The sequence below is a fragment of the Cucurbita maxima genome, unplaced genomic scaffold, assembly GCF_002738345.1.
Source record: "Cucurbita maxima cultivar Rimu unplaced genomic scaffold, Cmax_1.0 Cma_Scf00023, whole genome shotgun sequence".
NCBI lineage: Eukaryota > Viridiplantae > Streptophyta > Magnoliopsida > Cucurbitales > Cucurbitaceae > Cucurbita > Cucurbita maxima.
The window spans coordinates 3,617,986-3,644,554 of NW_019272039.1; the positions used below are offsets into that span (position 1 = coordinate 3,617,986).

The window sequence follows — 26,569 nt, forward strand, 5'->3', positions numbered from 1 at the left end:
CGAAAATCGAAGCTCTAAACGTAATTAAACGATTAAAATCATTGTTGAGTTAAGGGAGGTGGAATAATGATTAGTGTATGCTAAGGTTACGTAGGATCATAATATGATATGTTAAAAAGGGAAGTATCATTTGGAGTGTTGAAGTATGGCAGGAAAGGTTGTTTGGCCGACTCTCCTTCTTGGAATTAACACTGACGTGAGGTCATCTTCAAAATCATTACAATTTTTTTTTTCTTTTTTTCTTTTCATGAATCTCCTCTTTGTCCCTCACAATATAGAATAAAGAGAGACTTAAAAGGTGAAGATTTTCAAGATATGTACTAAAAAGGAATAAGAGAATAAATGTATTGTTTTATGTCATTGTTTTGGTATATAAAAGTGATCTAAAATTCCTACAGAATGTGGTAGGTTCTTTGAAAGTTCGAGTAGGGTCTAAGATCGTTAGGTGTACTGTAACTTATTAATTTTAGCTCGTTGATTTTAATATGTAGTTGTTTTTCTATAATTCGATAGTAAAACTGTGGGATTCTATGTGCGTTGGAAAGGGGAACGAAACATTTTTTTATAAGGGTGTGGAAACCTCTCCCTGGTACATGTGTTTTAAAAAACTGTGAGACTTATGACAATACTTAATGAGTCAAAGTGGATAATATCTGCTAGTGGTGGGTTTGAGCTGTTACAAATGGTTTTAGAGTCAAACATTCCCAGTGAGGACGCTGGGCTCTCAAGGGGGTGGATTGTAAGATCCCATATTTGTTAATGAGGGAATGAAGCATTTCTTACAAAGGTATGGAAACCTCTCCCTAACAAACGTGTTTTAAAAACTGAGGCTGACGACGATATGTAACAAGCCAAAGCGGACAATATCTGCTAGCGGTGGGTTTGAGCTGTTACAAATGATATTAGAGTCAGACACCAAGCGGTGTGTTAGTGAGGACGTTGGGCTCCCAAGTGGGTGGATTGTGAGATCTCATATCGGTTAATGAGGGGAACGGAGCATTTCTTACAAAGGTATGGAACCCTCTCCCTAGCAAACGTATTTTAAAAACCTAGGTTGACGATGATACGTAATAAGCCAAAACGTACAATATCTACTAGTAGTGGGTTTGAGCTGTTACAAATGGTATTAGAGTCCGACACCGGGTGGTATGTCAATGAGGACTCTAACCCCCAAGGAGGGTGGATTGTGATATCCCACATCGGTTGGAGAGGGAAACGAAATATTTCTTACAATGTATGAACACTTCTCCTTAGCAAATGTGTTTTAAGAAATCGTGAGCCTGACAGTGATATGTAACAGACTAAAGTAGACAATATACTAGATAACGGTGGGTTGGGACGGTTTGTTGGTTTTGTTTCTTTAAGATCCAGGTGAGATATGCTTAAGTTAAGGTAGTCAGTATTTATGAATAGTTTCTTCCAATATAATCTACCTTATCGAACACCGGTTGGACGAGTTGAGTACTAAAATACTTACAAAGCTTTTACGATTGAAATATTTAGTTAATCAATATCTACTATTAACGAGCAAATGGAGAACTAGGTGTACACGTGAATTCTATAGAAATTATTACTATATAATGACATTAAATCTAAACATTTTTGTTTGAAATGTCACTTGTCTTCTATAATAATTAATACATTATAATCGCATCATAACAAAAATATTAATTTTAAAGACATGATCACAAAGGGAGCTATCTTTCTCCAAGTGTGCTTGTTTTTATGGTTTTTGCATCCATACGTCTGTAACTATGAAGCACAAGAACATGAAAGAGTATACATAGGATAATCATGAGTGCTCATATGATCATAACGAGTATCTGCATCATGATTATGATCATACTCTTAGAATTGTTTTGGAGACATAACGTGCATTTCAAGTTATGTCGTTCGTATAGTAGATACTCAATGCACTTTGATATGATGTCTTATTCAACGATCTTATATGACTTTTGGTATATAGGAAAATATTGGGTGCAAATTTGAATAAAATTACATTTTGAAAAACCAGTTTTCTTATCGTGAAATGCCTTCAAAATAAATTTGATGAATTAATTGGTGCAATTGAACAACTATCTCTCAATGCGCTTTCATCACTAGTCTATTCGTCCATATTATTAAATCATTCATACCTTTAATTTGAGCAACATATCTTAACTTCGTGCTAGCATTCATAGTTCGGATGGGGAAGGAGGGGGCAAGTGTTCTTGACTGTGGATAAATGGCTCGTAGGCGGTGAATCTGGTCGATAAATATTAAATAAATATATATGTATATAAATAAAAAGTTTAAAATGATATGCCAAAATATAAAAATAAAAATGCTCTTATAATGAATAATAATAGCCAATATTAAACTATCGATCATTCCTCGCTTTACCGTTTAATTCGAACTAAGGCGATCCAAAAAGGCGCCAAATTGGGAGCGACCATCGCATTTCGACACCCCCCATTGCAGCAAGGGGCGCCAAATTTCATCATCTCCCAGTTCCTCTTTCCTTCTGCAATTTAGCCCTAAAATTTCTCCTGCGATTAATCACTTGATTGTTGAAAATTCGGAGCAGGACGAAGAAATAAAGAGTGGAACGCTTCAAATCAACTGGCAAGACTCGTTATCAAGGTCTGTATTCAGTACCCTATTCGCTTCTGATTTTGATTTTTTATGAAATTAGGTTAGCCATCTTCAATTTTCAATTATTTCAAACTTAGGCTTTCAACAACGGACATGTTCTGAGTATTTAGATTTGAGTGGTTGGTTGAATATTTAGCCATGGGCTAACTGTTCCTCTCGATTATTGAATTCTGGGGAAGGACAGAATAAAGCCCCTGGTTCTGCTGTTAATAGATAGCCTTCGCTTCTCACATTCTGGTATGTAAAAATATTTCTGGATCTCTTAACATTAGGTTTAGTGTTATGAAGCTGAGTACATTTGGTGAATTTTCTGGTAATAATTTTGGTACTTTCTTTGGTCAATATTTTGTATCATTATTAAGCTATAATTTCATTTCACCGCAATTTAGGATCTGCATTTTTGGTAACAGCGGTGCTAATATCCACCACACTTTGATGCCCACGCCTTTTGAAATTGTAACGCCCAAAATTTTTCAAATATAAAAGGAGTAGATTGCCTTTTAAAATTCGAAGTGTGAGGAGAATTGAAAAGAGATCTGATCTGTATCACACCCTTTAAGATTCATCTTTAAGACTTTTTTTTACAAATGCAAAACCTGGCCAACCCTAGACAGAGCTCATTCCACTAGGTTGGGGTCCAGCCTTGCTGTAACAGCCCAAGTCCACCACTAACAAGTCCTCTTTCGATTTTTCTTTTCGAGCTTCCCCTCAAAGTTTTTAAAACGCATCTGCTAGGGAGAGGTTTCCACACCATTGTAATGGTTTGTTCTCCTCCCCAACCGATTTGGAATCTCACACATGCATTTTTAAATCTAGGACTAGGTCACTATTTAAAATTCTCGAATAGGAGGAAAGTTGAAAAATGATCTGATGTTATTCTAAGAAGTCTAATTAACTTTGTAGCATATAGAGCTCTACTTTCCAATATTTGAAATTCGTCGAATTCTGTAAAAAGAGGACCTGTAAAATTAATCACCCTTACTTGGGGAATGTTTTTATTATTAAAAAACAATTTCATTGATATATGAAATTCACAAAATTCAAGGCTGGTAATTCTATGATGATCACAAAACACTTTTCCAATTGGTTAAAAGGGATACACAGCTAGAAGAAGCAAATAGATTGACAATACACGCCAAGAAATAGCATGGTAAATAACAAGATCAAAGAGAATTCCATGAAGCTGCTTTTTTTCCATAAAATCTCTTCGATGATGGTAGTACTTCTGCTGATTGCAGATGTTTGTTTTTAAGTACATGTTTGAGCCAGTAACTAAATCCTTGGAGATTTAAGTTCATCTTAGTTTTCATTTCCTGCAGGAGGTGAGCTGATCATATGGAATTTGCACCATTTGGAAAGTGGCCAGACTTGGAAGGTCCTGAAGACGTTATTGTAAGGCTTATAAATTTTTTAATTTTTTTTAATTTTAACTTGTTTAGAAGCCATGAAGCTCAAAAGTTATAGCTGTCAATAAAGTCCAATGTGAATAGTAAATGGTTTTGAAGGAATGGATTGGGATCTAATGTCCTTCAAGTTTTCTTGTCACTAAAAAATGGTAGGGTTAAGATGGTTGTCTTGTGAGATCAAAGGTGCACACAAGTTGACCCAAACACTCACGCTATATTTCACCGCCAGGATGTGCTTGAACTGTGGTGGTCTCATCGTGATACATATTTGATATCTGGATCCGTAAATAATTCTTGCATTATATGGGATGCAAGCAGAGGTTGGACAAAATACACACACACGCAAAAGAAAAAAAAAAAAAGAAAGGAAAAGATATCTATTTCTAGAATTCAGCTTATTTGTTCCATTAATCTTTTAGCTTTGGTTGTTCTTCTCCCATTCTTCAGGTTCTGTCTATCAGATTTTAGATGCCTATTTGCACTATGTTCAAGGTGTGGCGTTGACCCATTCATCCTAGAGATGTAGTTAGAGATTGGTCATGGTCATCACAAACTCCCCTTCTCCCCTTCGTTAAGTTGCCAGTGTTAGCATTGCCAAAATAGTTGTCCAGTTATATCTGCTTAGATAAACACTGAAAAACAAATGAGATGATAATCATTTCCTGGGATCACAAGTATGTAGGAACTTTCTTGGTTCAGTTTTTTTCCTTCTTTTCGTTCTTTTTTTTTTTCCAACCTGTCTATGGGGAAAAGTTCAAGTGTGGGATGCTACCGAAGTTTTCCTGATAAGTACAAGGGGAAGAATAGAACAATTTGGTTTTTTTGTACACATGATCATTTATTTTTACTGCGTCATAATTTTATTTTGGGAGCTACAATACAGCTACTTTTGGAGACTCAATAAAATGATGCTCTTTTAATATTATTTTTAACCGTATGCATCATATTAAGAAATATCACTTGTTCTCTTCCATCCTACAACCTCTTGTTTCTCTACGGTCCACAATCATATTTCTTCTCAGCAAACTTTTGTTGATTTGCTTCTTTTCTCTTTTCAGGTATTTGTAACATATCACCAACGTTGAAATCGGTTAATACAACCTATATATTTTCTAGAAAGGGTCTTTCGAGGCAAGACTCAATTATGTGTAATTACTAGTTTGCTTATAATGATAAATGATAATTATGATGAAGCAATAATGATTCGTGATACCGAGCATCTTTGTACATCTATGACACTGAAAGTGTTGTGCCACTAGCAATCATGGCTGGTCTTCACTATGCTACCATAACTAATGTTGCATGGTGAATTCTCTGCTCCTCTCTCCTGGCTACTCATGATTACGTTCTTTCAATTGTAGTTGCTCATTTTCTCAATTTTGAAGTGCTTGTTCTTTAAAGGTTGGCAGATGCTCATTATTTAGAACTGGCTTCTCACGATGGTTACTGTACTTTGGTGGAATTTGAAAATTATGAGCTGGGATCACCAATCGTGCTATCAGGTCAGATTTACATTTGCTCCTTTCCTGTCATGTTTTCTCGAAGTAGTTGTTTGTCTTTCATCTTTCAATAATTTGTTCCTCATAGTTTATTTCCAATTGATATAGATGATAGAACATGCACAACGACCAATCAGAATACGAGTTCAACAGATGCGGTGACTGTAAACGATGATCAAAATAGGAAAACAGAAGCAGAAGTGAAACAAGAAGAAAACAAAAGCATTGGAAAACCAGATAACATAGTGATTGAAAAAATAGCCGACACCAAAGGACATGAAATGAAAAAGAGGACTAGTAAACAGGTACATAAGCTCTTCAAGCGACTCTGTTGCCAGCAAGCCAGCCAAAAGGCGCATTACACCATGGCTATTGTTCCATGAAAGAGGTACATTACCGACTGTTTATTATCTTTGTCCTGACAGATTTTGCTGAATTTTTAAAAGAATTTTGTTGCGGTGCTTGATCAAATGTTGGTCACCAATATAGTCAAAAATCAAAATGATAACTTCTTAAATGATGGGTGTATCATTCTTGATCTTATTTTCCTGGTGGATATTCTAATGATATTGGGAAGAGTTCTATGATATTATTATTCAGTTTTCACTTTTTGTTTTGGATTGCATGCTTCTCGGTGACTTGTATCAATTTTGTCTAATAGATTCGGACTAAAAACTAAAAAATTTGTGTTAACTTGCAAACTTGTGAACCCAACAGGAATAAAAAAGTTTGAGTTGACATGACGATGAGGATATATGTAGGCCCAAGTGTGTTGGACCAGATGATTTGTTGGGTTGTGTCACAAAGGTCACATGAATTGATAAGACCCATTGGCACAGCTTGCAACTTGGCTGGATTTGCAGGTAAGTAACTAGGATAACTCAATGCTCAACATAGCTTATAATTCAAAATTAGGTTGATACAATATAAATATGTATATGTTTATGAGTTAATGATAAAGTAATTTAATTGAAATTTTGTTTTGATATATCTACTTTGATAGCTTCCTATTTTGGCACTATACTTTCTGTTTTGGTCCACTTGACTTCCTTTACTTTTCAAAACAAGAATCTCGAAATTCATATTTTTAAAGTGCGATCTGGTTTTCTTTGGTATTTTTTTCTCCTCTTATTATTTTTCCCCACAATGTCAACATACAATAAATTTCTTTAAATATTGCCGTAGCTTAAAAAGTTCTTATTTTGTACAGACTTTGTATTAGAAATTTTTAATTTTGGTCTCAGAATTTTGGAATTTAACATTTTTGTTTGAAAATTTTGAATGTGTGATAATTCATGTTGCCATATTTGTAAATATAGCAACAAACTTTTAACTCCCATATAAACTTTTGATATATTTGTAGTTCGTATATTGGAAGTAATTGAACTTGTGTTTTGCACAGACCAAATGTTCATTTTCATTCAATTTCCAATTATTCTCTATTTTTTTTATACGTATTAAAGTTGATAATATCCGATAGCATTATTTGGCTTAGACTATTAAAGTCTTACTTCACATATAGAAGTTGAGAATGAGAGTTTAAGTTTTAATGGAGCTTTGATAGTATATTTATATGAGCATTGATTTAGGGTTTTCCTCCCTTTGTTTTGAATAGGGTTATGAGAAAGTCACCTCATGTTAAACCCAAAGCTGCAGGGAGAGCAACACTTCTGATACCGCAAGGCAGCTGCCTCAAAGTCTGTATTATCTTTGAGTAGCAACCAAAGTCCTAATGAATCTCAACCCATCAAACCTTCCACAAATTTCTTCTGAATCTGATTCCAAAACGAAACCCTAAAGATACACTCCACCAAATCAAAACCCAATCAGGTAATCAAAGTTACTCGAAATTGAAAATGGAACACTCAAAATTAAAGGGTATGAAGATTACCTCACGAGTGGGAGTATAAAGAGTGAGGTCACGATCTCCATTGGAGGATGATGAAGATAATGAGAAACCATGGTCGAGGTGAGCAAAAAAAAAAAAAAAAAAAAAAAAGCAAAAAAATAATTTTGGGTTGGAGTGGGGAACAAATTATTCTTTGGAGGGGTGGAAACTTTCTCTCTAGTAGACATATTTTAAAATTGTGAGGCTGATGACAATATGTAACCGACCAAACTGAACAATATCTGTTAATAGTGAGCTAGAACTGTTACGGAAGTTGTCAATAATGAGCTAGAACTGTTACGAAAGTTATCAGAGTTAGACATTGATACAGATCTCACATCGGTTGGAGAGGGGGAACAAAGCACTCGAGCCTCAAATGAAAATAAATTGTGAGATCTCATATTAGTTGGAGATAAGGAATGAAACATTATTTATAATAGTGAACAAAAGGGTAACAAAACACTCAAGCCAATGAAAATGAAAATGAATTATGAGATGGACAAAGATTCAAACATTAAAAATGTTTTAGATCATGATACATATATTAACTAATAGAATTATATTAAAAAATAAAAAAAATAAACACAAATGCATGGTATTCTATTAAATAAAGAACATAAAAACATAAAAAGTTAATTATTCGAAGCTTCAAGTTCCACAAGTTCTCAATCTAGAAGAAGTAAAATAACTGAAAAGATAAAGAGTCATTAAATCTCTTAAAAAAACACATCAACAAACCATCTAAAAAGAAGAACAAGAAAAGCAAAAGCCGAAAACAAAAACCCAATTCAATTATGATCACCATTTCACCAACCAAGAACATCCAGAATCCCCAAAACCACTCTGCAAATACGCTTCAGCCCTTCTTCCCTCCGGCCAAGCTTCGCCGGATAAGCCACCGTCGGGAACCCTTTAAACCCATCATGACAAACATTGGCATAATCCGCCGCCGCAGACACATGCATATACGCATAATCGTAAGTCTCCTCAGCCAAATCCTTCAGAGAGGCTCGAAGGGCTTCCGCTGCAAAGCCATACTTTTCGGAGCATTGTCTTAAGAGCTTCGTTCTGTTGTTGTTGGCAGCGGCCCCGGCGGAGGTTGGGAGCTGAGTGGAGAGGTAGGTGGCGGTGGCAGTGGCGTTGGAGACACCGATGGAGACCATAATGGCAGCGAGACCCTTGGTGTCGGCGGTGAGGCTGGTGGGGTCGGATTTTAAGGATGACATGCAGAGGTCATAGTAAAGGGTGTTTCTGCATGTTTTCTGGATTAGGGTTTGGTCGGCGGCCACAAATTTCGTGGTTTGGTGAAGAAAGATTGTTGGGTTTGCAAGGAAGAGGAGAAATATGAGGAAATTCTTCAAACCCATTTGGAATTTGGCTGAAAAATTCGATCTTTTTCTCAATTCAAGAGAGAGAAAGAGAGAGGATAATGAAGAAAGAACATGAAACTCTCTAGAAAGACAAATTCGAATGTTTCTTCAAAGGGAGAAGAACGAATTAACAAGGCCCAACAAGTAAGTAGTGAAGTGTTTATTGAGGAGAGAGAGAGAGAGGAGAGAGAAATATTAAGAACAAAAGAGTATGAAGAGTGTGAAGGTGATGGTGATGAAAAGTTCAATAAATGGAAAAACAGAGTTCGGGATCAAAAGTTCAATCGTTAACAACATTTTAAATAGGATATAAACAAAAATATTCTATACCAATCAACCTCGGAAGATAAGATATAATGTACTATTAACCCACTCCTAACCTGACTTCAAGGTTTTTATAGAGATCGGGTAGAGAATTGAGGATTCCATCCAATCAGACTTCGATGCATTAATCCTTCCTTTGATGAGTCAGTCTCCGCTCTATGGTAGAGCAAGCACACAGTGAAATATCAATCAAAATGTATATTCTATCTCTACCTATCTTTTACAGTCGAGCTGTTTCGTTCAGTAAAAGATTATAGTTATACAAACTATATTCTACAAATATCTTTATATCTTAAATCGAATTTCATAATAAAAAGTTAAGGAAAGAGAGAATCTAGTCTGAAAAATTGTTTTGATTCAGTAGATGGAAGCAGCTTTTGTGAACAATTATAGGTACTTTACATAAAGCAAGAAGAAAAAGATAAGAAAAGAAATGATTTTGAAGGAAGAATGATTCGATTCTCTCAAACCCCATTTAATATAATAATAAGATGTTTGACTGTAAGGGAAGGAATTGATGTGGCTTAATTACCCTTTTGATTAATCAGATTATTATTTTGGAAGAAGACAGAGACAGAGACAGAGACAGAGAGAGTCACGGGCCAAAGGGTATAAAGTGGCAATGGACAAAGACAAAATGCCATTTTTTGAAGGGTTTTTTTTGTTTGATTTTGGTACAATTGGCCTCCTCCATCATTTCTGCTATGGATTCTCTTTGTTTTCACTGTGTCTGTGTGTGTTTGTGTGTGTCTGTGTGGGGTAAATGTGCTTTTGATTGCAAATTATTGCATGCATGCACCCAAGTTTCTAAGGGCTATCATCAATGGCGTTAGTGCTTTTGGATTGTGATATGCCCATATAATGGTTTCATTGTCTTTGTTCTCTAAAATCCTTTTCTAAGTTTCAACCTCGTGATAGTTCTTTAAAGGTAGCTCGATATTAACAACAGATAGTTCGAGAAGTCTTCCTATCATTGTAACCTCTAATGTCTTGAGTGCATATATCAATAACAGATAGCTCGATGAGTCAGTCATTGTATGAGCCGTTCATTGTAATAAAAGATTTAAAGTTCTTAATCGATTTATGTAGCTAATGTCCAATTCACTTTTTTTTTTTTTTTTTTTTTTAGTTCAATTGTAATGGCAATTTTTTTGTGATATAGAAGCGATTGAAAGTTTTTCCATTTTATGTATTATCAATCTGATTAACTAGTGAATTTTCTTTGTTAGCAATATTTTCATATATCTAGACGAAGTGAGTGAGCAATGTGTTTCGAGAAATTGTTGAAACTTTGGTGGCTAGTAGCTACTAGACATCTCTAAATTGTTGACCCTCTTAGTATATGAAATGCATTTGTGAATTAAAATAAATACAAAATATGATTGAATTTTAAAATTTCAAGAAATAAAATTATTAGGACCTTATTACTATCCTATACAAAACTAAAATGTCAAAAATGGAGGTGTAGGGAATCAAACCCTATTCCTCTCATGCAAGTAAGTGCTCTAAAATAAATACATTTTGAAAGAGATTAATGTAATTATATTTTTGTGTATAAAAAATTGAGAATATTATATTTATAAAAAATAGAGGTGCGAGGAATTGAATCCCGTGCTCCAAAATAAATACATTTTTTATGAAGATTAAGATAATTATATTTTTTGTGACTAAAAAAATTGGCTCTTTCCATTGTGCAAGCAAGATTAGTTGGATTAGCCCACTTTTCTGTAGGTTATATATTTACTTATGCGGCTTTCTTGATTGCCTCTACATCAGGCAAATTTGGTTAATTTTGTATGTGTTGTATCCTCGAAAATCTCATTTCTTTCGATGGAGAAGGGGATCTTCTTTCTTATATTTCTACATCTAGGATCTGACTTGTATCATTGATACTACTAGGAATGGAATCATTATGGCAAGGAAAAGTTTAATTCAGAGGGAGAAGAAGAGGCAAAAATTGGAACAAAAATATCATTTGATTCGTCAATCCTTAAAAAAGAAATAAGCTCCAATTTTATATATGTGAAAATTGGAGGAGTGGAGAATCGAACCTCGTGCCTCTCGCATGCGAAGGGAGCGCTCTGCCATATGAGCTATACCAACATTGGAGCTCCAAAATAAATATATTTTTTTCGAAAATTAAGGTAATTATATTTTTGTGCCTGAAAAAATTGAGAATGTTATATTTATGAAAATATGTTGGTGCGGGGAATCGAAACCCTTGCCTCTCGCATGCGAAGCGAGCGCTCTACCATATGAGTTACACCCCATTAGAGCTTCAAAATAAATACATTTTTTCGAAGATGAAGATAATTATATTTTTGTGTATGAAAAAGTGCGGGGAATAAAACCTCATGCATCTCGCATGCGAAGCTGCGGGCACTCAATTGAGAATGTTATATTTATGAAAAGGGGAAAAACCCATGCTGCGAACGCTCTACTATATGAGCTACACCCCATTGGTGCTGGCAAAATAAATACATTTTTTCGAAAATTACCAAATTAAGGTAATTATATTTTTGTGTCTAAAAAAAAATTAAGAATGTTATATTTATGAAAATTGAAGGTGCGGGAAATCAAACCCCATGCCCCTCGCATGCAAAGCGAGGGCTCTACCATATGAGCTAAACCCCCATTAGAGCTCTTAAATAAATAAATTTTTCGAAGATTAAGGTAATTATATTTTTGTGTCTAAAAAATTAAGAATGTTATATTTTTAAAAATTGAAAGTGCGGGAAATCGAACCTCGTGCCTCTCGCATGCAAAGCGACCATTGTACCACATGAGCTAAACCCCATTAAAGATCTAAAATAAATAAATTTTTTCGAAGATTAAGGTAATTATATTTTTGTGTCTGAAAAAATTGAGAATGTTATTTATGAAATTTGGAGGGACGGGGAATTGAACCCCGTGCCTCTCGAATGCGAAGCAAGCTCTACCATATGAGCTACACCCCCATAGATGCTTCAAAATAAATACATTTTTTCGAAAATTAAGGTAATTATATTTTTATATCACAAACGGGAATTGAAACCCTTTTCTCGCATGTGAAGCAAGCGCTCTACCATATGAGCTACACCCCCATTGGTGCTCCAAAATAAATACATCATTTTTTCATAAAAAATGGAGGGGCAGGGAATCAAACTCCGCGGTCTCTCGCATGCGAAGGGAGCGCTGTACCGTACGAGCTACACCCCCATTGGTGCTCCGAAATTAATACATTTTTTCGAAGATGGTAATTATATTTTTGTGTCTGAAAAATTGAGAATGTTATATTTATGAAAATTGGAAGTGCAGGGAATCGAACCCCGTGCCTCTCGCATGCAAAGCGAGCGCTCTACCATATGAGCTACACCCCCATCGATGCTCCAAAATAAATACATTTTTTCGAAAATTAAAGTAATTATATTTTTGTGTCTGAAAAAATTGGAGGTGCAGGGAATCGAACCCCGTACCTCTCGCATGCGAAGCAAGCGCTCTACCATATGAGCTACACCCCATTTAGAGCTCCAAAATAAATACATTTTTTCGAAGATTAAGGTAATTATATTTTTATGTCTTAAAAAATTGAGAATGTTATATTTATGAAAATTGGAGGTGCGGGGAATCGAACACCGTACCTCTCGCATGCGAAGCGAGCGCTCTACCATATGAGCTACACCCCCTTTGGAGCTTCAAAATAAATACATTTTTTCGAAGATTAAGGTAATTATATTTTTGTGTCTTAAAAAATTGAGAATGTTATATTTATGAAAATTGGAGGTGCGGGGAATCAAACTCCGTGCCTCTCGCATGTGAAGCGAGTGCTCTACCATATGAGCTACACCCCCTTTGGAGCTCCAAAATAAATACATTTTTTCGAAGATTAAGGTAATTATATTTTTGTGTCTAAAAAAATTAAGAATGTTATATTTATGATGATTGGAGGTGCGGAAATCAAACCCCGTGCCTCTCGCATGCGAAGCGAGCGCTCTACCATATGAGCTATATCCCATTGGGTCTTTAAAATAAATACATTTTTTCGAAAATTAAGGTAATTATATTTTTGTGTCTTAACAAATTGAGAATGTTATATTTTTGAAAATTGGAGGTGCGGGAAATCGAACCCCGTGCTCTCGCATGCGAAGTGACGAGCAAATTGAGAATGTTATATTTATGAAAATTGGAGGTGCGGGAAATCGAACCCCGTGCTCTCGCATGCGAAGCGACGAGCAAATTGAGAATGTTATATTTATGAAAATTGGTGGTGCAGGAAATCGAACCACGTGCCTCTCGCAGGCAAAACGAGCACTCTACCATATGAGTCACACCCCATTGGAGCTCCAAAATAAATACATTTTTTCGAAGATTAAGGTAATTATATTTTTGTGTCTTAAAAAATTGAGAATGTTATACTTGTGAACATTGGAGATGCGGGAAATCGAACCCCGTGTCTCTCGCATGCGAAGCGAGCTCTCTACCATATGATCTACACCCCATTGGAGCTCCAAAATAAATACATTTTTTCGAAGATTAAAGTAATTATATTTTTGTGTCTTTAAAAATTGAGAATGTTATATTTATGAAAATTGGAGGTGAAGGCTATCTAACCCCGTGCCTCTCGCATTACCATATGAGCTACACTCCCATTGGAGCTCCAAAATAAATACATTTTTTCGAAGATTAAGGTAATTAAGAACCCTGTGCCTCTCGCATGCGAAGCGAGCGCTCTACCATATGAGCTACACCCCATTGGAGTTTTAAAATAAATACATTTTTTCAAAAATTAAAGTAATTATATTTTTGTGTCTGAAAAAATTGAGAAAGTTATTTTTATGAAAATTGGAGGTGCGGGGAATTGAACCCCGTGCCTTTCGCATGCGAAGTGAGTGCTCTACCATATGAGCTACACCCCCTTTGGAGCTCCAAAATAAATACATTTTTTTAAACATTAAGTTAATTATATTTTTTCGGCTGAAAAATTGAGAATGTTATATTTATGAAAATTGGAAGTGCGGGGAATCGAACTCCGTGCCTCTCGCATGCAAAGCGAGCGCTCTACCATATGAGCTACACCCCCTTTAGAGCTTCAAAATAAATACATTGTTTTGAAGATTAAGGAAATTATATTTTTGTGTCTTAAAAAATTGAGAATGTTATATTTATGAAAATTGAAGGTGCAGGGAATCAAACCCCATGCCTCTCGCATGCGAAACAAGCGCTCTACCATATGAGCTACACCCCTTTTGGATCTTTAAAATAAATACATTTTTTCGAAGATTAAGGTAATTATATTTTTGTGTCTTAAAAAATTAAGAAGCTTATATTTATGAAAATTGGAGGTGCGGGGAATCGAACCCCGTGCCTCTCGCATGCGAAGCGAGCGCTCTACCATATGAGCTACACCCCCATTGGAGTTTCAAAATAAATACATTTTTTTGAAAATTAAAGTAATTATATTTTTGTGTCTTTAAAAATTGAGAATATTATATTTATTAAAATTGGAGGTGCAGGGTATCGAACCCCATGTCTCTTACATTCCAAGCGAGCACTCTACCATATGAGCTACACCCCCATTGGAGCTTCTAAATATATACATTTTTTCGAAGATTAAGGTAATTATATTTTTGTGTGTCTCTCGCATGCGAAGGATTATCCCGGACCTACACCAAGGTATTGACGGTGATTCTCAAATATCGCAGAACAGAATTTGATATGATGAGATAGAATGCAATAGAAACAAAGACACAGGGAACGGAACGGGTTACCTACTCTTAACGGTCAAAGCGAACCCTTTGATAAAGAATACATTTTTTGGTTAGAAGTTAGATAGACGGACTAACTAAAAGGAAATGCCACGTTCCGCGTGCCACGAGATATGAGGCGTTCTAATCGAAGGGTCATACTTCTCGGCCCTATTACGGTAAGGCCAATGCACCAGCCAGCCGGTGTGGTGGCGAACACGCTGTGTTGTAAGCTAAGTTGTTCCCCTTGTAGACGGAGGAGATATATAAAGAAAGTGTACCACTCTTTCTCATTCGGAATGAATCAAATCTCCCCAAGTAGGATTCAAATCTACGACCAATCGGTTAACAGCCGACCGCTCTACCACTGAGCTACTGAGGAACAACGGTAAATTAGGTTTCACGACCAATCGGTTAACAGCCGATCGCTCTACCACTGAGCTACTGAGGAACAACGGTAAATTAGGTTTCAGATAATTCAATTCCCGTTCTCAACCCATGACCAATATGAGCTCGAGGTTTCCTTTGTAACTCTGGCTCTACCATATGAGCTACACCCCTATTGGTGCCCCCAAAATAAATACATTGATTATATTTTTGTGTCTGAAAAAATTGAGAATGTTATATTTATGAAAATTGGAGGTGCGGGGAATCGAACCCCGTGCCTCTCGCATGCGAAGCGAGCGCTCTACCATATGAGCTACACCCCCTTTGGAGCTCTAAAATAAATACATTTTTTCGAAGATTAAGGTAATTATATTTTTGTGTCTTAAAAAATTGAAAATGTTACATTTATGAAAATTGGAGGGGCGGGAAATCAAATCCCATGCCTCTCGCATGCGAGCGCTCTACCATATCAGCTACACCTCTATTGGTGCTCCAAAATAAATACATTTTTTCGAAGATTAAGGTAATTATATTTTTTTGTCTGAAAAATTGATTATGTTATATTTATGAAAATTGAAGGTGCGGAGAATCAAACTTCGTGCCTCTCGCATGCGAAGCGAGCGCTCTACCATGTGAGCTACACCCCCTTTGGAACTCTAAAATAAATACATTTTTTTAAAAAAAATTGAGAAAGTATATTTATGAAAATTGGAGGTGCAGTGACTCAAACTCCATGCCTCTAACATGCAAAGCAAGCGCTCTACCATATGAGCTTTGAGTTTTACTTTTATTAAAGCTCCAAAATAAATACATGTTTTTGAAGATTAAGGTAATTATATTTTCGTGTCTAAAAAAATTGAGAATGTTATATTTTTTAAAATTAGAGATGCGGAGAATCGGACCCTGTGCTTCTCGCATGCAAAGCAAGTACTCTACCGTATTGGGATACATTGTTTAAAAAATAGAGTAATTACATTTTTACATCCAAAAAAAATTGTGGAAATTATATATATATATATATATATATATATATATATATATATATATAAAAGTGAGTATCAAATTTCATACCTTTTACATGCAAAACGAGTAATCTACCATATGGAGTGAGAAACTAACGAAAACGAACTCGTTGTTGGATGATGAAAGTCCCACATCGGTTAATTTAGGGAATGACCATGGGTTTATAAACTCTCCATTGGTGTGAGGCCTTTTGGGGAAGCCCAAAGCAAAGCCAATATCATACCATTGTGGAGAGTCGTGTTCGTCTAGTTATGTATATATATATATAAAGAAAAAACATTGAAGAAAATATTGATGAGTAAGCTTATCCTTGAGAACGTAGTCTCTGTATTGTTCACGTGTTATGTTTGGAATTTATTCCAACAACTTGCAACCCTTTTCATTGCCCTTTTATTTTCATCCTCCATTTCTCTTTTTCGAAATATTACAAAAATAAGTCTATCTTCATATCTCGATCAAATTCTACCGTAGAAAATTTAATTCTATAAACATTATAATACTCTCTGATGACTCGAAAAATTCAATCAGTTAAATCTATTTTGTATGAATTTAATTAATTGCAGTACAAACTTACTTGAATTAAGTTCGAAAAAAAAAATGAATTAGGTTGATTTATACAACCTAAAACTATTTGAATATTAAAAAATATATATTTTTGGCTGCGTATACTTATTTTATTTTATTTCATTTCATAATATTTGGCTCAAAATCCTACACATCTGTTCATATCTGTTCATAGCTTCCAATGAAATTGATCATGTAATATTCTCATACCCACTATTACTATTATTAATGCAATAGTGAAACAGATCTTAATTGTTCTACCAATACATTCAGAACATATTGGGACCAATATAAATAAGCCTCCATTAATGTATTTTTTTTTCGATATTCGGGAGTCTAGATGGATCTATCGATTTTGCGAGAATAACGAGACATTCACAATGTGACAACTTCTCCAAATCTATTAGATGTGAATCAAAAAATTTAGGGGTGGTTAGAAAATTCTTGACCCGAAAAACTCAATTAACCCAATTGTATGGCTTGAGTTGGGTTATGAATTTATTTGGGTGAGATTTCATTCAATAAATAAAGGCTTTATGGGTTGAGTTGGGTTGGTCGGTGAATTTCTGAATTTTTATTAAAGGAATGAAAATAAGAAAATAGATATTTTATTTACTTATAATTTATTTTTAATAAAAATAAAAATTTGAATAAGTTCGAACCAACCTAATTTAAAAAATTTACAAACCCGAATAATTAGATTGAGACTACAAAATATTCAAATTCGACCCAACTCAATTCCCGAGTACCACTAGAAAAATGGTCAAACGCTAAAATTACTTAATAAATAATCGAACAACTTTACCTTTTCACTCCTATATCAAATGGTGTGTAAAACTTTCTATCTTTGTTGGTTAATAAATACGTTATTTTAGAAAATCAACCATATATTTAAAATTGCGTCATGATCTAAATTATTCATTAAACTCACATTTATTAATTTAATCTTTGTCATCTTGCCCACACTATATCCCATCTCTTTCGTGGTTGTTATCGCCCTAGCGTCCGATCATTGCTCATCATAATAATAAGCTTCATTACTATCACCAATGATTCACAATCGTAACCCTAAAGTTATTCTTCAAGTGTGGGAGGAAGCCAATTTTTTTTTTTTTGTGCGACACGAACACGTCGTTAGCTCCATCTCCAACATCCTCACCTCCGATCACTTTGTTGTCATCTTCTTTTGCATCAGTGAGTTTCTCGCTCGATCATGTTCTCTCTCTCTCTCGCATAAACACCCATTTTTCGTGCGACCGAAACGCCTGTCGATCGGTTTAGTCAAATTGGCCGTTGACGGAGTTTTAAGTGGCCAAAAATCCTAAAATAAAAAATGTTTTATTTTTTTTTATTAGTTTTTTTACGATTTTTATTTTCATTAAAAAAAATATTGGACGTTGACATAAGGAAATAAGATAAATAAAGGCTTTATTTATTGCTTTAGGTGACAATAAAGGAAAATGGCCTAAATCGGCCAGCTATCTCTTACAGAAGCAATAAATACACCTTTATTTTAAATATTAAATATACAAATATGCAATTTAAAAATATAAGTTTATAAGACTCATGTGGCAGATAATTTGCCCAATTTTAATTAAATAAGTTAAGGACACCCTAAGATTTGGTAGATTTAGATTTGAGATCGGGGTCTTAATAATCCTACTTTAATAATAATTGACGTGTATAATTGTGATGTCCGAATAGAAAGGGTATGTGAACGAACCAATACTACATTCAAATATAAAGTGATCTTGAGAATAGAATGATTGAGAAATATTTACAATAATTGAAGTTACTACTTATATCATAATGGTTGTGTCATTCCCGAGTAGAAAGTTGATAGGGTTCTGTGCTTCATAAAGTGTTTAATGGTGCGTTTGTAATAACCTACGTATAGGTCCCAAAAAAGAACACGTTACTCCTGACCCTCTTTTCAGTAGATGAGAGATGGGTGAAAGAGCTGGTTTTCATTAACATTTAGTGAAGATGCATACCTTCTTTCGATGGGATTGATCCCGAAAGAGATCTTTTTTTTTAGTTATGAAATCACTTGGGTTGAAAAACAAGTCGATTATGACATAAGTCAAACGGGCGGATGAAGCAAGAGTCCTTCATTGCACTCACACTAGAGAAAGGATCACCTCCACTATAATTGGTTGGTCTTGTCCCCTTATTAGTGACCCAAATGTACATCTTATAAGGGTGTACATTCAACCCGACAACCCGACAACCCAACCAACCCAACTCGAATTATAAGAGTTGGGTTGGGTTAGATTAGAGGTAGGGTTAGGTTCATTTTTTTTTAACCCTAATTGAATCGATTCGGTTTCGGGTTCGTGGGACAAAATCCTTGGGTTGACCCGAGCGACCCGAGCCATATATATAAACTATATTAAGAATCCTTTAGTATTAGTGGTTTGCCAGAGTATTACTTTAGCCGGTCTAGTGAGATCTACGTTTGGGGCCGACAATCATATAAGCATATTTTTTTTTAGAAAATATGTAAGTGAGAACAAAACATACTAAAATAACTCAGTTTTAGTTTACAAGAACAATAGTGTTCACTCCTAAAAAGAATAAGCAAATAACATGGAGAGAGAATGTCAAAATCATTAAGTTGAATATTGAACCAATATTAAAATGATATCATTAAGCTTAGCCCACGATAGTTTTTGATATCTAAAATGATTGGTCAAAGTTGGAGAGCTACCCACCTCATCATTTTCCCCAAAGATCATGTCACCCATCTTGTTTTAGTATAAATACCCTTCCAACTCCAACTCTCTTGGAGAATGAACCAAAAAATAGAGAGATTGTTCTAAAACAGATTACAAAATGGGCATAAAGCTATCTAAGAGTAAGAGATCATCCAATTTCAAAGCCAACAACACAACCTCCTTTCTAATTCAAGGTATGTATATAATATATGATCTAATCTTTTCCTTCGATTTTTTCTTATTTTTCTTCGTTTTTTGTTCTTTCTACTTAGACTTTTTTCTTCTTCGAAACTTATAAATTTAAAAAATGCGTTCAAACATGTTTTTATAATTAGGTTTTTTTTTGTTCTATATTACACGTGGAAGAAAAATATGTAAAAAAATAAAACAGAAGAAAAAACTTGAAAAATTGGAGCTAGTTCATGGTAGGGTCGAGTAAAAAAATACATAGTAGAAACAAAATAAAAAATAGATTGATTTTCAATTTAATTCATGAAGTATTATAGGGTCTAATAAGTAATAAACATGTTGTGGCTCTTTCAAAAAAATAATAATGATAATAATAAATAATAATAAATAAAGAGATCCATATTTTGTTTATTTTTAATTTAAAAATGGATTCAATTTGATTTGCAATTTCAAGAAACTCAACGTTGAATTCCATGGTTTGAATGTTTTAGCTTCTAAAATCATTTTCCATTATTAAGCAAATAAATGACGTGGCATTTTTTTAAATATCAAAATTCTTGAAAACTATACTTTTTAACTCAATAATATTAATATTCCAGAAAAATCCGACGATAATTTCTTAATTTAAAAAAATAAATAATTTTTTCTGTGGTTATTTTATTGAGTTGTACTATTTCTCTTATGGTACATAAGCGGAGATTTTTGAAGGCTTCACCCAAATGAATGAAAATTGGCACCTAACGAGCTGAGACGAGTTGAACCTCTCATAACGTATCCTGATATTAAATAGGTAATTATCCTAATATTTGTTATGTATATAAATAATAATTATAATACATAAATCAATATTAATTTTTAAAATTGAGAGATTTATTTTATATATAAAAATAATACATTTAAAAATATGGCTTATTTATCAAATTAAAAGTTTAAAACGGCAGAATTTTATCTCACGAAAGTGAAGGCGCCCGCTGCATGCAAAATATTGGTCAATTTTCAGAATTTTCAAATTTCAATGTTCAATGCTTTGACAATTATTTTTTATTTTAAAAAATAAAATAATAATTATTAAAAAAAAAAAAAGGAAACCAAGCAACCGTGTTGCTGTGGGAGATCCAATTTTCCAAATCTATTTATTATTTTATTTATTTTATTAAACAATTTCCAATTGCAAAATTGGACCCATTTTCGTATTTCCAATGTTCTGCCTTTCCCAAACGTCGCCGCCTGATTTTTTTCTACCAAGATTAATGTGTCATTTCACCTAATTTTATTTTATTTATATAATTATAATTAAATTATAATGTGTGGGTCTGTATTAAAATTTTTCATGTTTACATAATAAATTGGATTTTTTTATAAAGAAAAAATATATATTTTTTTTAGAATAAAGAATTTCTAGAATTAATTTCACAAAACATATATATAGATATTTATCGCTCATATGATTTTGAGGATTTTAAGGATTTTGAGGATTTCGGAAAAATGAAGCGACCTCACAATTTTTAATACCTAAGTTATTCATTTTATTACCGGTTTATTTTGAGATGAAAGTTCGTGTTTATCTAATATGGTATAAGAACTCATGAAACTCAAACAAGCATTTGGTACCGAAAAAATTGGGATCCAACTCAAGAATAGTGGACCTAAAGAAGCCCATTGGAAAAACCTCCTAGGATACCAAAAAAAAACAAAAAAACAAAAAAAATCAGTTCAAAATAGTGAACTTAAAAAAGTACTGCTAGAAATGAACTTAAAAACACCATTAGGGGACCTCACATTTTTACAAGATATATGATTTAACTCCGAGATGCTTTTCTAGAAGACCAAATGAGCACTTTAGGAAATCTAATATTATAAAATACAATCTTATTATTTTCAAATATCTATTTGTTGTCCAATCAAACGGCCGAAAATGTGTAATACCCACCGGAAATCCAAACTTTCCAAGCTTTCCAAAACCTCGTCCACCGTCCACAACTTCACTTATTTATAACTTCGTTGTTTTTCTTCTGAAGCTAAAGCCATGGAGTTGAAGGTGGAGAACCCCACGTTGAGAAAAGCTCCCCATGTCGGTGAAACTTACAGGAGTGACGGAGTGTATGTAGAAGCCGCCGGAGAAGATGAAAAAAGTGGCAGCATTGTCCGTAATGGTGACGGAGATTATCAAGTTTGCAGTCGGTCGAGGACCTTTCAGACGGTGAAGATCGATGGCGTTCCTTTCTCCAGTAAGGTGGAGGAAAGGCTTGATTGGTTGCGTTCTCAGATTGTAGGTGGAGATGCAGAGTTTGATTCTCCATTTGGAGAAAGGAGATTGTGTTATGCTGATCATACAGCTTCTGGTCGTTCTCTTCGTTATATTGAAGATTTCATCCTCAGAAACGTTCTTCCCTTTTATGGTTAGTTCTATATTTCTCTACCTAAAATTTAAATTATGAATTTAGATCTTAGAAGGGGTTGGCTATATCAATTCATGCATATTATGCATTATATCATGCCATTATCTGATTCTGCATATATACAAACAACAATACTCACAAGGATGAACTCAAAATGTGTGTGTGTATGTATATATATAGATATAGATATATAAGAAGAAAAATTATTATCAAACAGAATAACTGATAAAGAATGGATTACGTACCATATCTGCAGGCAACACGCATACATGCGACAGCTACGTAGGCCAGCATACAACAAAGATGGTGACCGATGCAACGACGTACATCAAGAGGTACTTGGGCGGTGGAGAAGAAGAAGCACTTCTATTCTGTGGACAAGGCACAACGTCTGCCATTAAAAGACTGCAAGAGGTGATGGGCATTGCGGTGCCATCCATTCTGAGGGAGAGGGTAATAGAGACCCTAAAGGAAGAAGAAAGGTGGGTAGTTTTTGTTGGACCTTATGAGCATCACTCCAACCTCCTCTCATGGCGGCAGAGTTTGGCTGAGGTGGTGGAGATTGGAATGGATGAGAATGGGCTTTTAGACGTTGAGATGCTCAGATCTCAACTTGAGGCATTTAAGAAAGCTGGAAATAGGCCAATTTTGGGATCGTTCTCAGCTTGTAGTAATGTCACTGGAATTTATTCAGATACAAGAGCTATTGCTACACTTCTTCATCAATATGGAGGCCATGTTTGCTTTGATTTTGCTGCAAGGTACCTGAATTTCACACGTTAACTTGAATCAAAGCATCAACTAAGAATGATTATTGAATCTGTTCATTTGTGGTGCAGTGGTCCTTACGTGCAAATTGATATGCGGTCGGGGGAAATCGATGGCTATGATGCTATTTTCTTAAGTACACATAAGTTTCTTGGAGGACCTGGCTCACCTGGAATCCTTCTGATGAACAAAAGTCTTTATAAGTTGAAATCATCTCCTCCATCAACTTGTGGGGGTGGCACTGTGAACTATGTCAATGGCTTCAGTGAAAAGGTAAATGAAAAACTCACCAAATTTAAATTGTGTTTTGAACAGAATCCGATTGGTTGAAACTGAAAGCTCGACATATTTTGATGTGTTTCTTTGATTTTTCTGCAGGACACGCTGTATTATGAAGACATAGAAGAGAGGGAAAATGGTGGAACACCACAGATTATAGGAATAATTAGAGCAGCTTTGGCTTTTTGGGTAAAAGAATACATCAGCTACCAAGAGATAGAGAAGCGAGAGCACCAGTATGTAGAAAGGGCTTTGAAGAAACTTCACCATAATAGAAACATCTGTATTTTAGGGAGGACGTCTTCTAAGCGACAGGCCATATTATCTTTTATCATTTACTCTTCGACGAACTCATCGCTCAACTGTATCACAGATAAATTATGTACAACTAACACCAGAGAAAAGGATGAAAAGCTTTACATGTGGGGAGAGATGGGGTGTATGAGAGCAAAACCTCTTCATGGTCCTTTTATTGCAGCACTCCTGAGCGACCTGTTCGGCATTCAGGCTCGTGGAGGATGCAGTTGTGCGGGGCCTTATGGTCACAAACTGCTAAACATTGATGAAGCATGCTCGCACGCCTACAGATCTGCCATTGCTAAGGTATAATCAGATTGACCTTTCAATTCTGCATACCATGAAACAATTAGATTTGTCCCTAATCTTTGAATTTGATCTTTAACAATATAACAGGGGTATGCTGGAATAAAACCTGGATGGACAAGAGTAAGCTTTCCCTACTACATGCCAAATGAGGAGTTTGAGTTCATTTTAAAAGCTTTGGAATTCATAGCTGATTATGGACAAAGATTCCTTCCCTTGTATGCCTTCAATTTGAGAACTGGGAGCTGGACTCTGAAGAAAAAAGACCTTGCCGACCTACTCGGGAAGGAGAATTACAGTAATGGTCAGATCTTAACATTAGAAAACCAGTGTGCCAATGCAGAGGCTAAGTTAGCAGCAATAGTATGCAAGCATAAATCATATTTAGAATCTGCCAAAAAGATTGCCAATCTCCTCCCCAAGTTCCCTCTCGAGAGAAAACTTCACGAGGACATTGAATCCTCTGTATTATACTTCAGAATCTAGAAAAAAAAAAAAAAGAAGATAACATTGTTAAACGTAGAATAGATCATATCTGTACAAAGTAAAATAATTTACTAATTTACTTGTTTGTTACCAAATCTATGATTTCATGGTTTGTTATAATGTAATCCTCATTATACACATCTATAAATACATGAGGTCGTGACCCATATAGGTCACAGTGTCATTCAACCTAACAAACACACCTTAGTTACGTTGTAATTTTGGTTAGCATACCAACCGATAAACAATGCACTAATGAATTCTTTCTTTCATATTTATTTGCCCACTTCTCCAGTTATCACAACCCCCTCCTTTCATGTTAACAGCGTCCTAATTTATAGAATTCTTAAACAATACGAACAAAGCATAAATGAAAGGAAGAAAATACTTCTCGTTGATAAATATTAATTATGATGTGGTGTGTACAAAACCTTGTGAAAAGAAATCGAGAAGAACTTTAATCTAAACCAACTAAAAATGATATGATCTGATAAACAAATGGCACAATTTACAGGGACTAGTACAAACAAATACCTCTTCTCAGTAATAATCTGCATAAGCTACTTAACATCAGCAATTTTTCACAGCTTAAAATAAAATGACTAAAGCAAATAAAAAAAACCACAATCTATAGTGAAGCTTAAGCAGAATTATTAACCAACTGGACAAACTTTACATAAATCAGACAGGAAATGTTCAAAAAATTGATCAAGGATGTTTCTTTACCGATTCTTCTCCAAAGATCCAAGTGCACTGCGCTTGAGTGGTAGTATTGTTATTTTCCTAGGAACTCCCAGATCAAAAGGTATCAACCTTGCATATATTGGTCTCATCAAGTTATCAATCCAAAGATATAACGCAACAGAGAGTGTTAGAGACATAGAACAACAAGAATGTCTTAAAAGCTAATTTACAACAAAAATGTCTTAAAAGGCACAAGAAATTTTGTAATATCTCTTCGTTTTTTACAGTGGAGTTTATTTTCTTTTTTCCTTTTTCTTGCTTCGAAATAAACTAAACAAGAAAATTGTGCACGCGTTCTAAAATATAAGAGAATGTACTGAGACTACCTGACATTGTTTGGCCATAATTTGAATACTCAATGAACCGGACATTGCTTGCATTAAACAGTGTCTAGAAATCACTAAAATTAATTTTGTGCGAGTTCTCGGGATCCCTTTCAGTTCCCTTCAATTTTCCCCGCATGGTCAGTAAGGCCCTACCAACTAGAAGCCATTACAAGCTCCCTCTCTAATTGCAAATTCACCTTCCTCTGAAGCTCTTTCAACTTGTTTACCCGTTGTCGCTCAGCATCCTTTAATTTCTGAAAAACTCAAGACTCGCATACATGAGATTAAGAAAAAAGTTCGAGAATCAAATCAGTATCGGATATCACCTAGGAAAGAAGTTCTTAAATTGTTGATAAACATATGTGCAGACACGCGTTGAATCGCTGACAGCCAAACGTATGACTAATCTATTGATTCTCATTAGAAACGACGGTGTCTGCTCAACAAACGGAGTCATTGCAGAATTAAAGACCACAAACAGAACGATTATTGCATCAAACGCCTTCCACGCGATGCTACTTTTAATAGTGAAGTAGAAGTTCGTTTTCTGAACATAACTTTCAATTTCAGGAACTGGAGACCACTTCTCTCGTGTTCAACGTCAACTAACATGTCAGCCATTTCCATATATTCAGCAATACGCGTGCAAAAATTAAATTACTCTTGATGTTCTCATATATCTTATTTATAAACATCAATCCAAATTTAAAGGCAAAAATGAGGAAAAACCTCGAATAGCTGAGCAGACTCGACGTCTTCCTCCACATTTGTGGAGGCTACCACCGCATCTGTGTCCGAACTTGAAGCTTTTGGAGTGAAAACTCGATGATTACAGAACTTCTGGAAAGCAGAAATGCGATTTCAGGAGCGATCTTTGGTAGCTGAACCATGATTGCTACACGATGAAGAACAGGATGAAACTAGCTTAATTCGACAAAGAGATGAAGCAGTGGGAAGAACAGGATGATAAAATAGGATGAATCAAGTGCGTTTGATACCATAAACATCATTATTCCAGCATTTGAGAATGCCTTCTACTCTTCTTTCTGGTTGTCTGGCGCGCTTCTCATCTTCGTGAGGAAACAGAAGAACGGTGGTAGTACTGAATGAAGTTTTATCAGAGGTTTGTGTGTATGAAAAAAAAAGAAAAGTGAATATATATATATATATATATATATATATAAACTATAAATTAAAGATTTAATAGAACAAAATTAAAAATTTAATTAATAAATATATT

At 34.8% G+C, this 26,569-nt stretch overlaps 3 protein-coding genes, 1 long non-coding RNA gene and 6 other non-coding genes across 14 annotated transcripts; 2 read left to right on the plus strand and 8 right to left on the minus strand.

Annotated features, from left to right (window-relative positions):
• Window positions 1-2,355: 2,355 nt before the first annotated feature.
• LOC111497232 (chromatin assembly factor 1 subunit FAS2-like) lies at window positions 2,356-7,259 on the plus strand. 2 transcript variants are annotated; one of them, XR_002720582.1, is made up of 7 exons: window positions 2,356-2,622; window positions 3,954-4,026; window positions 5,099-5,345; window positions 5,442-5,542; window positions 5,648-5,927; window positions 6,257-6,402; window positions 7,155-7,259. XR_002720582.1 is itself a non-coding variant. In XM_023147967.1 (5 exons), exons 3-5 carry the CDS (start codon window positions 5,305-5,307, stop codon window positions 5,920-5,922), a joined length of 417 nt encoding a protein of 138 aa, XP_023003735.1. In that variant the 5' UTR covers window positions 2,356-2,622; window positions 3,954-4,026; window positions 5,099-5,304; the 3' UTR covers window positions 5,923-6,056. The 2 variants fall into 2 exon arrangements, 1 of the variants encoding a protein (XP_023003735.1); XM_023147967.1 differs by lacking the exons at window positions 6,257-6,402; window positions 7,155-7,259 and having other exon boundaries at window positions 5,648-6,056.
• Window positions 7,260-8,001: 742 nt separating this feature from the next.
• On the minus strand, window positions 8,002-9,079 carry LOC111497231 (cell wall / vacuolar inhibitor of fructosidase 2-like). The gene has a single exon (XM_023147966.1). The coding sequence runs from the start codon at window positions 8,792-8,794 to the stop codon at window positions 8,234-8,236; it is 561 nt and encodes a 186-aa protein (XP_023003734.1). The 5' UTR covers window positions 8,795-9,079; the 3' UTR covers window positions 8,002-8,233.
• Window positions 9,080-12,407: 3,328 nt separating this feature from the next.
• On the minus strand, window positions 12,408-12,480 carry TRNAA-UGC. The gene has a single exon. It is a non-coding gene; the product is annotated as a tRNA-Ala (tRNA).
• A 233-nt stretch (window positions 12,481-12,713) lies between these two features.
• TRNAA-CGC lies at window positions 12,714-12,786 on the minus strand. Its single transcript has one exon. It is a non-coding gene; the product is annotated as a tRNA-Ala (tRNA).
• Window positions 12,787-14,107: 1,321 nt separating this feature from the next.
• On the minus strand, window positions 14,108-14,180 carry TRNAA-UGC. The gene has a single exon. It is a non-coding gene; the product is annotated as a tRNA-Ala (tRNA).
• A 257-nt stretch (window positions 14,181-14,437) lies between these two features.
• On the minus strand, window positions 14,438-14,510 carry TRNAA-CGC. Its single transcript has one exon. It is a non-coding gene; the product is annotated as a tRNA-Ala (tRNA).
• A 644-nt stretch (window positions 14,511-15,154) lies between these two features.
• TRNAN-GUU lies at window positions 15,155-15,226 on the minus strand. Its single transcript has one exon. It is a non-coding gene; the product is annotated as a tRNA-Asn (tRNA).
• Window positions 15,227-15,481: 255 nt separating this feature from the next.
• Window positions 15,482-15,554, minus strand: TRNAA-CGC. Its single transcript has one exon. It is a non-coding gene; the product is annotated as a tRNA-Ala (tRNA).
• Window positions 15,555-19,624: 4,070 nt separating this feature from the next.
• On the plus strand, window positions 19,625-24,292 carry LOC111497234. Its single transcript, XM_023147969.1, has 6 exons — window positions 19,625-19,729; window positions 21,743-22,123; window positions 22,380-22,884; window positions 22,963-23,164; window positions 23,270-23,773; window positions 23,864-24,292. Exons 1-6 carry the CDS (start codon window positions 19,654-19,656, stop codon window positions 24,257-24,259), a joined length of 2,064 nt encoding a protein of 687 aa, XP_023003737.1. The 5' UTR covers window positions 19,625-19,653; the 3' UTR covers window positions 24,260-24,292.
• Window positions 22,776-26,475, minus strand: LOC111497235. 4 transcript variants are annotated; one of them, XR_002720585.1, is made up of 10 exons: window positions 26,328-26,475; window positions 26,059-26,224; window positions 25,330-25,583; window positions 24,986-25,072; window positions 23,883-24,049; window positions 23,625-23,798; window positions 23,438-23,532; window positions 23,182-23,263; window positions 22,973-23,071; window positions 22,798-22,888 (listed from the first exon to the last, which is right to left on the minus strand). It is a non-coding gene; the product is annotated as an uncharacterized LOC111497235 (long non-coding RNA). The 4 variants fall into 4 exon arrangements; XR_002720583.1 differs by having other exon boundaries at window positions 26,059-26,475; XR_002720586.1 differs by having other exon boundaries at window positions 22,776-22,888; window positions 23,061-23,263; window positions 26,059-26,475.
• Between the last annotated feature and the right edge of the window lie 94 nt (window positions 26,476-26,569).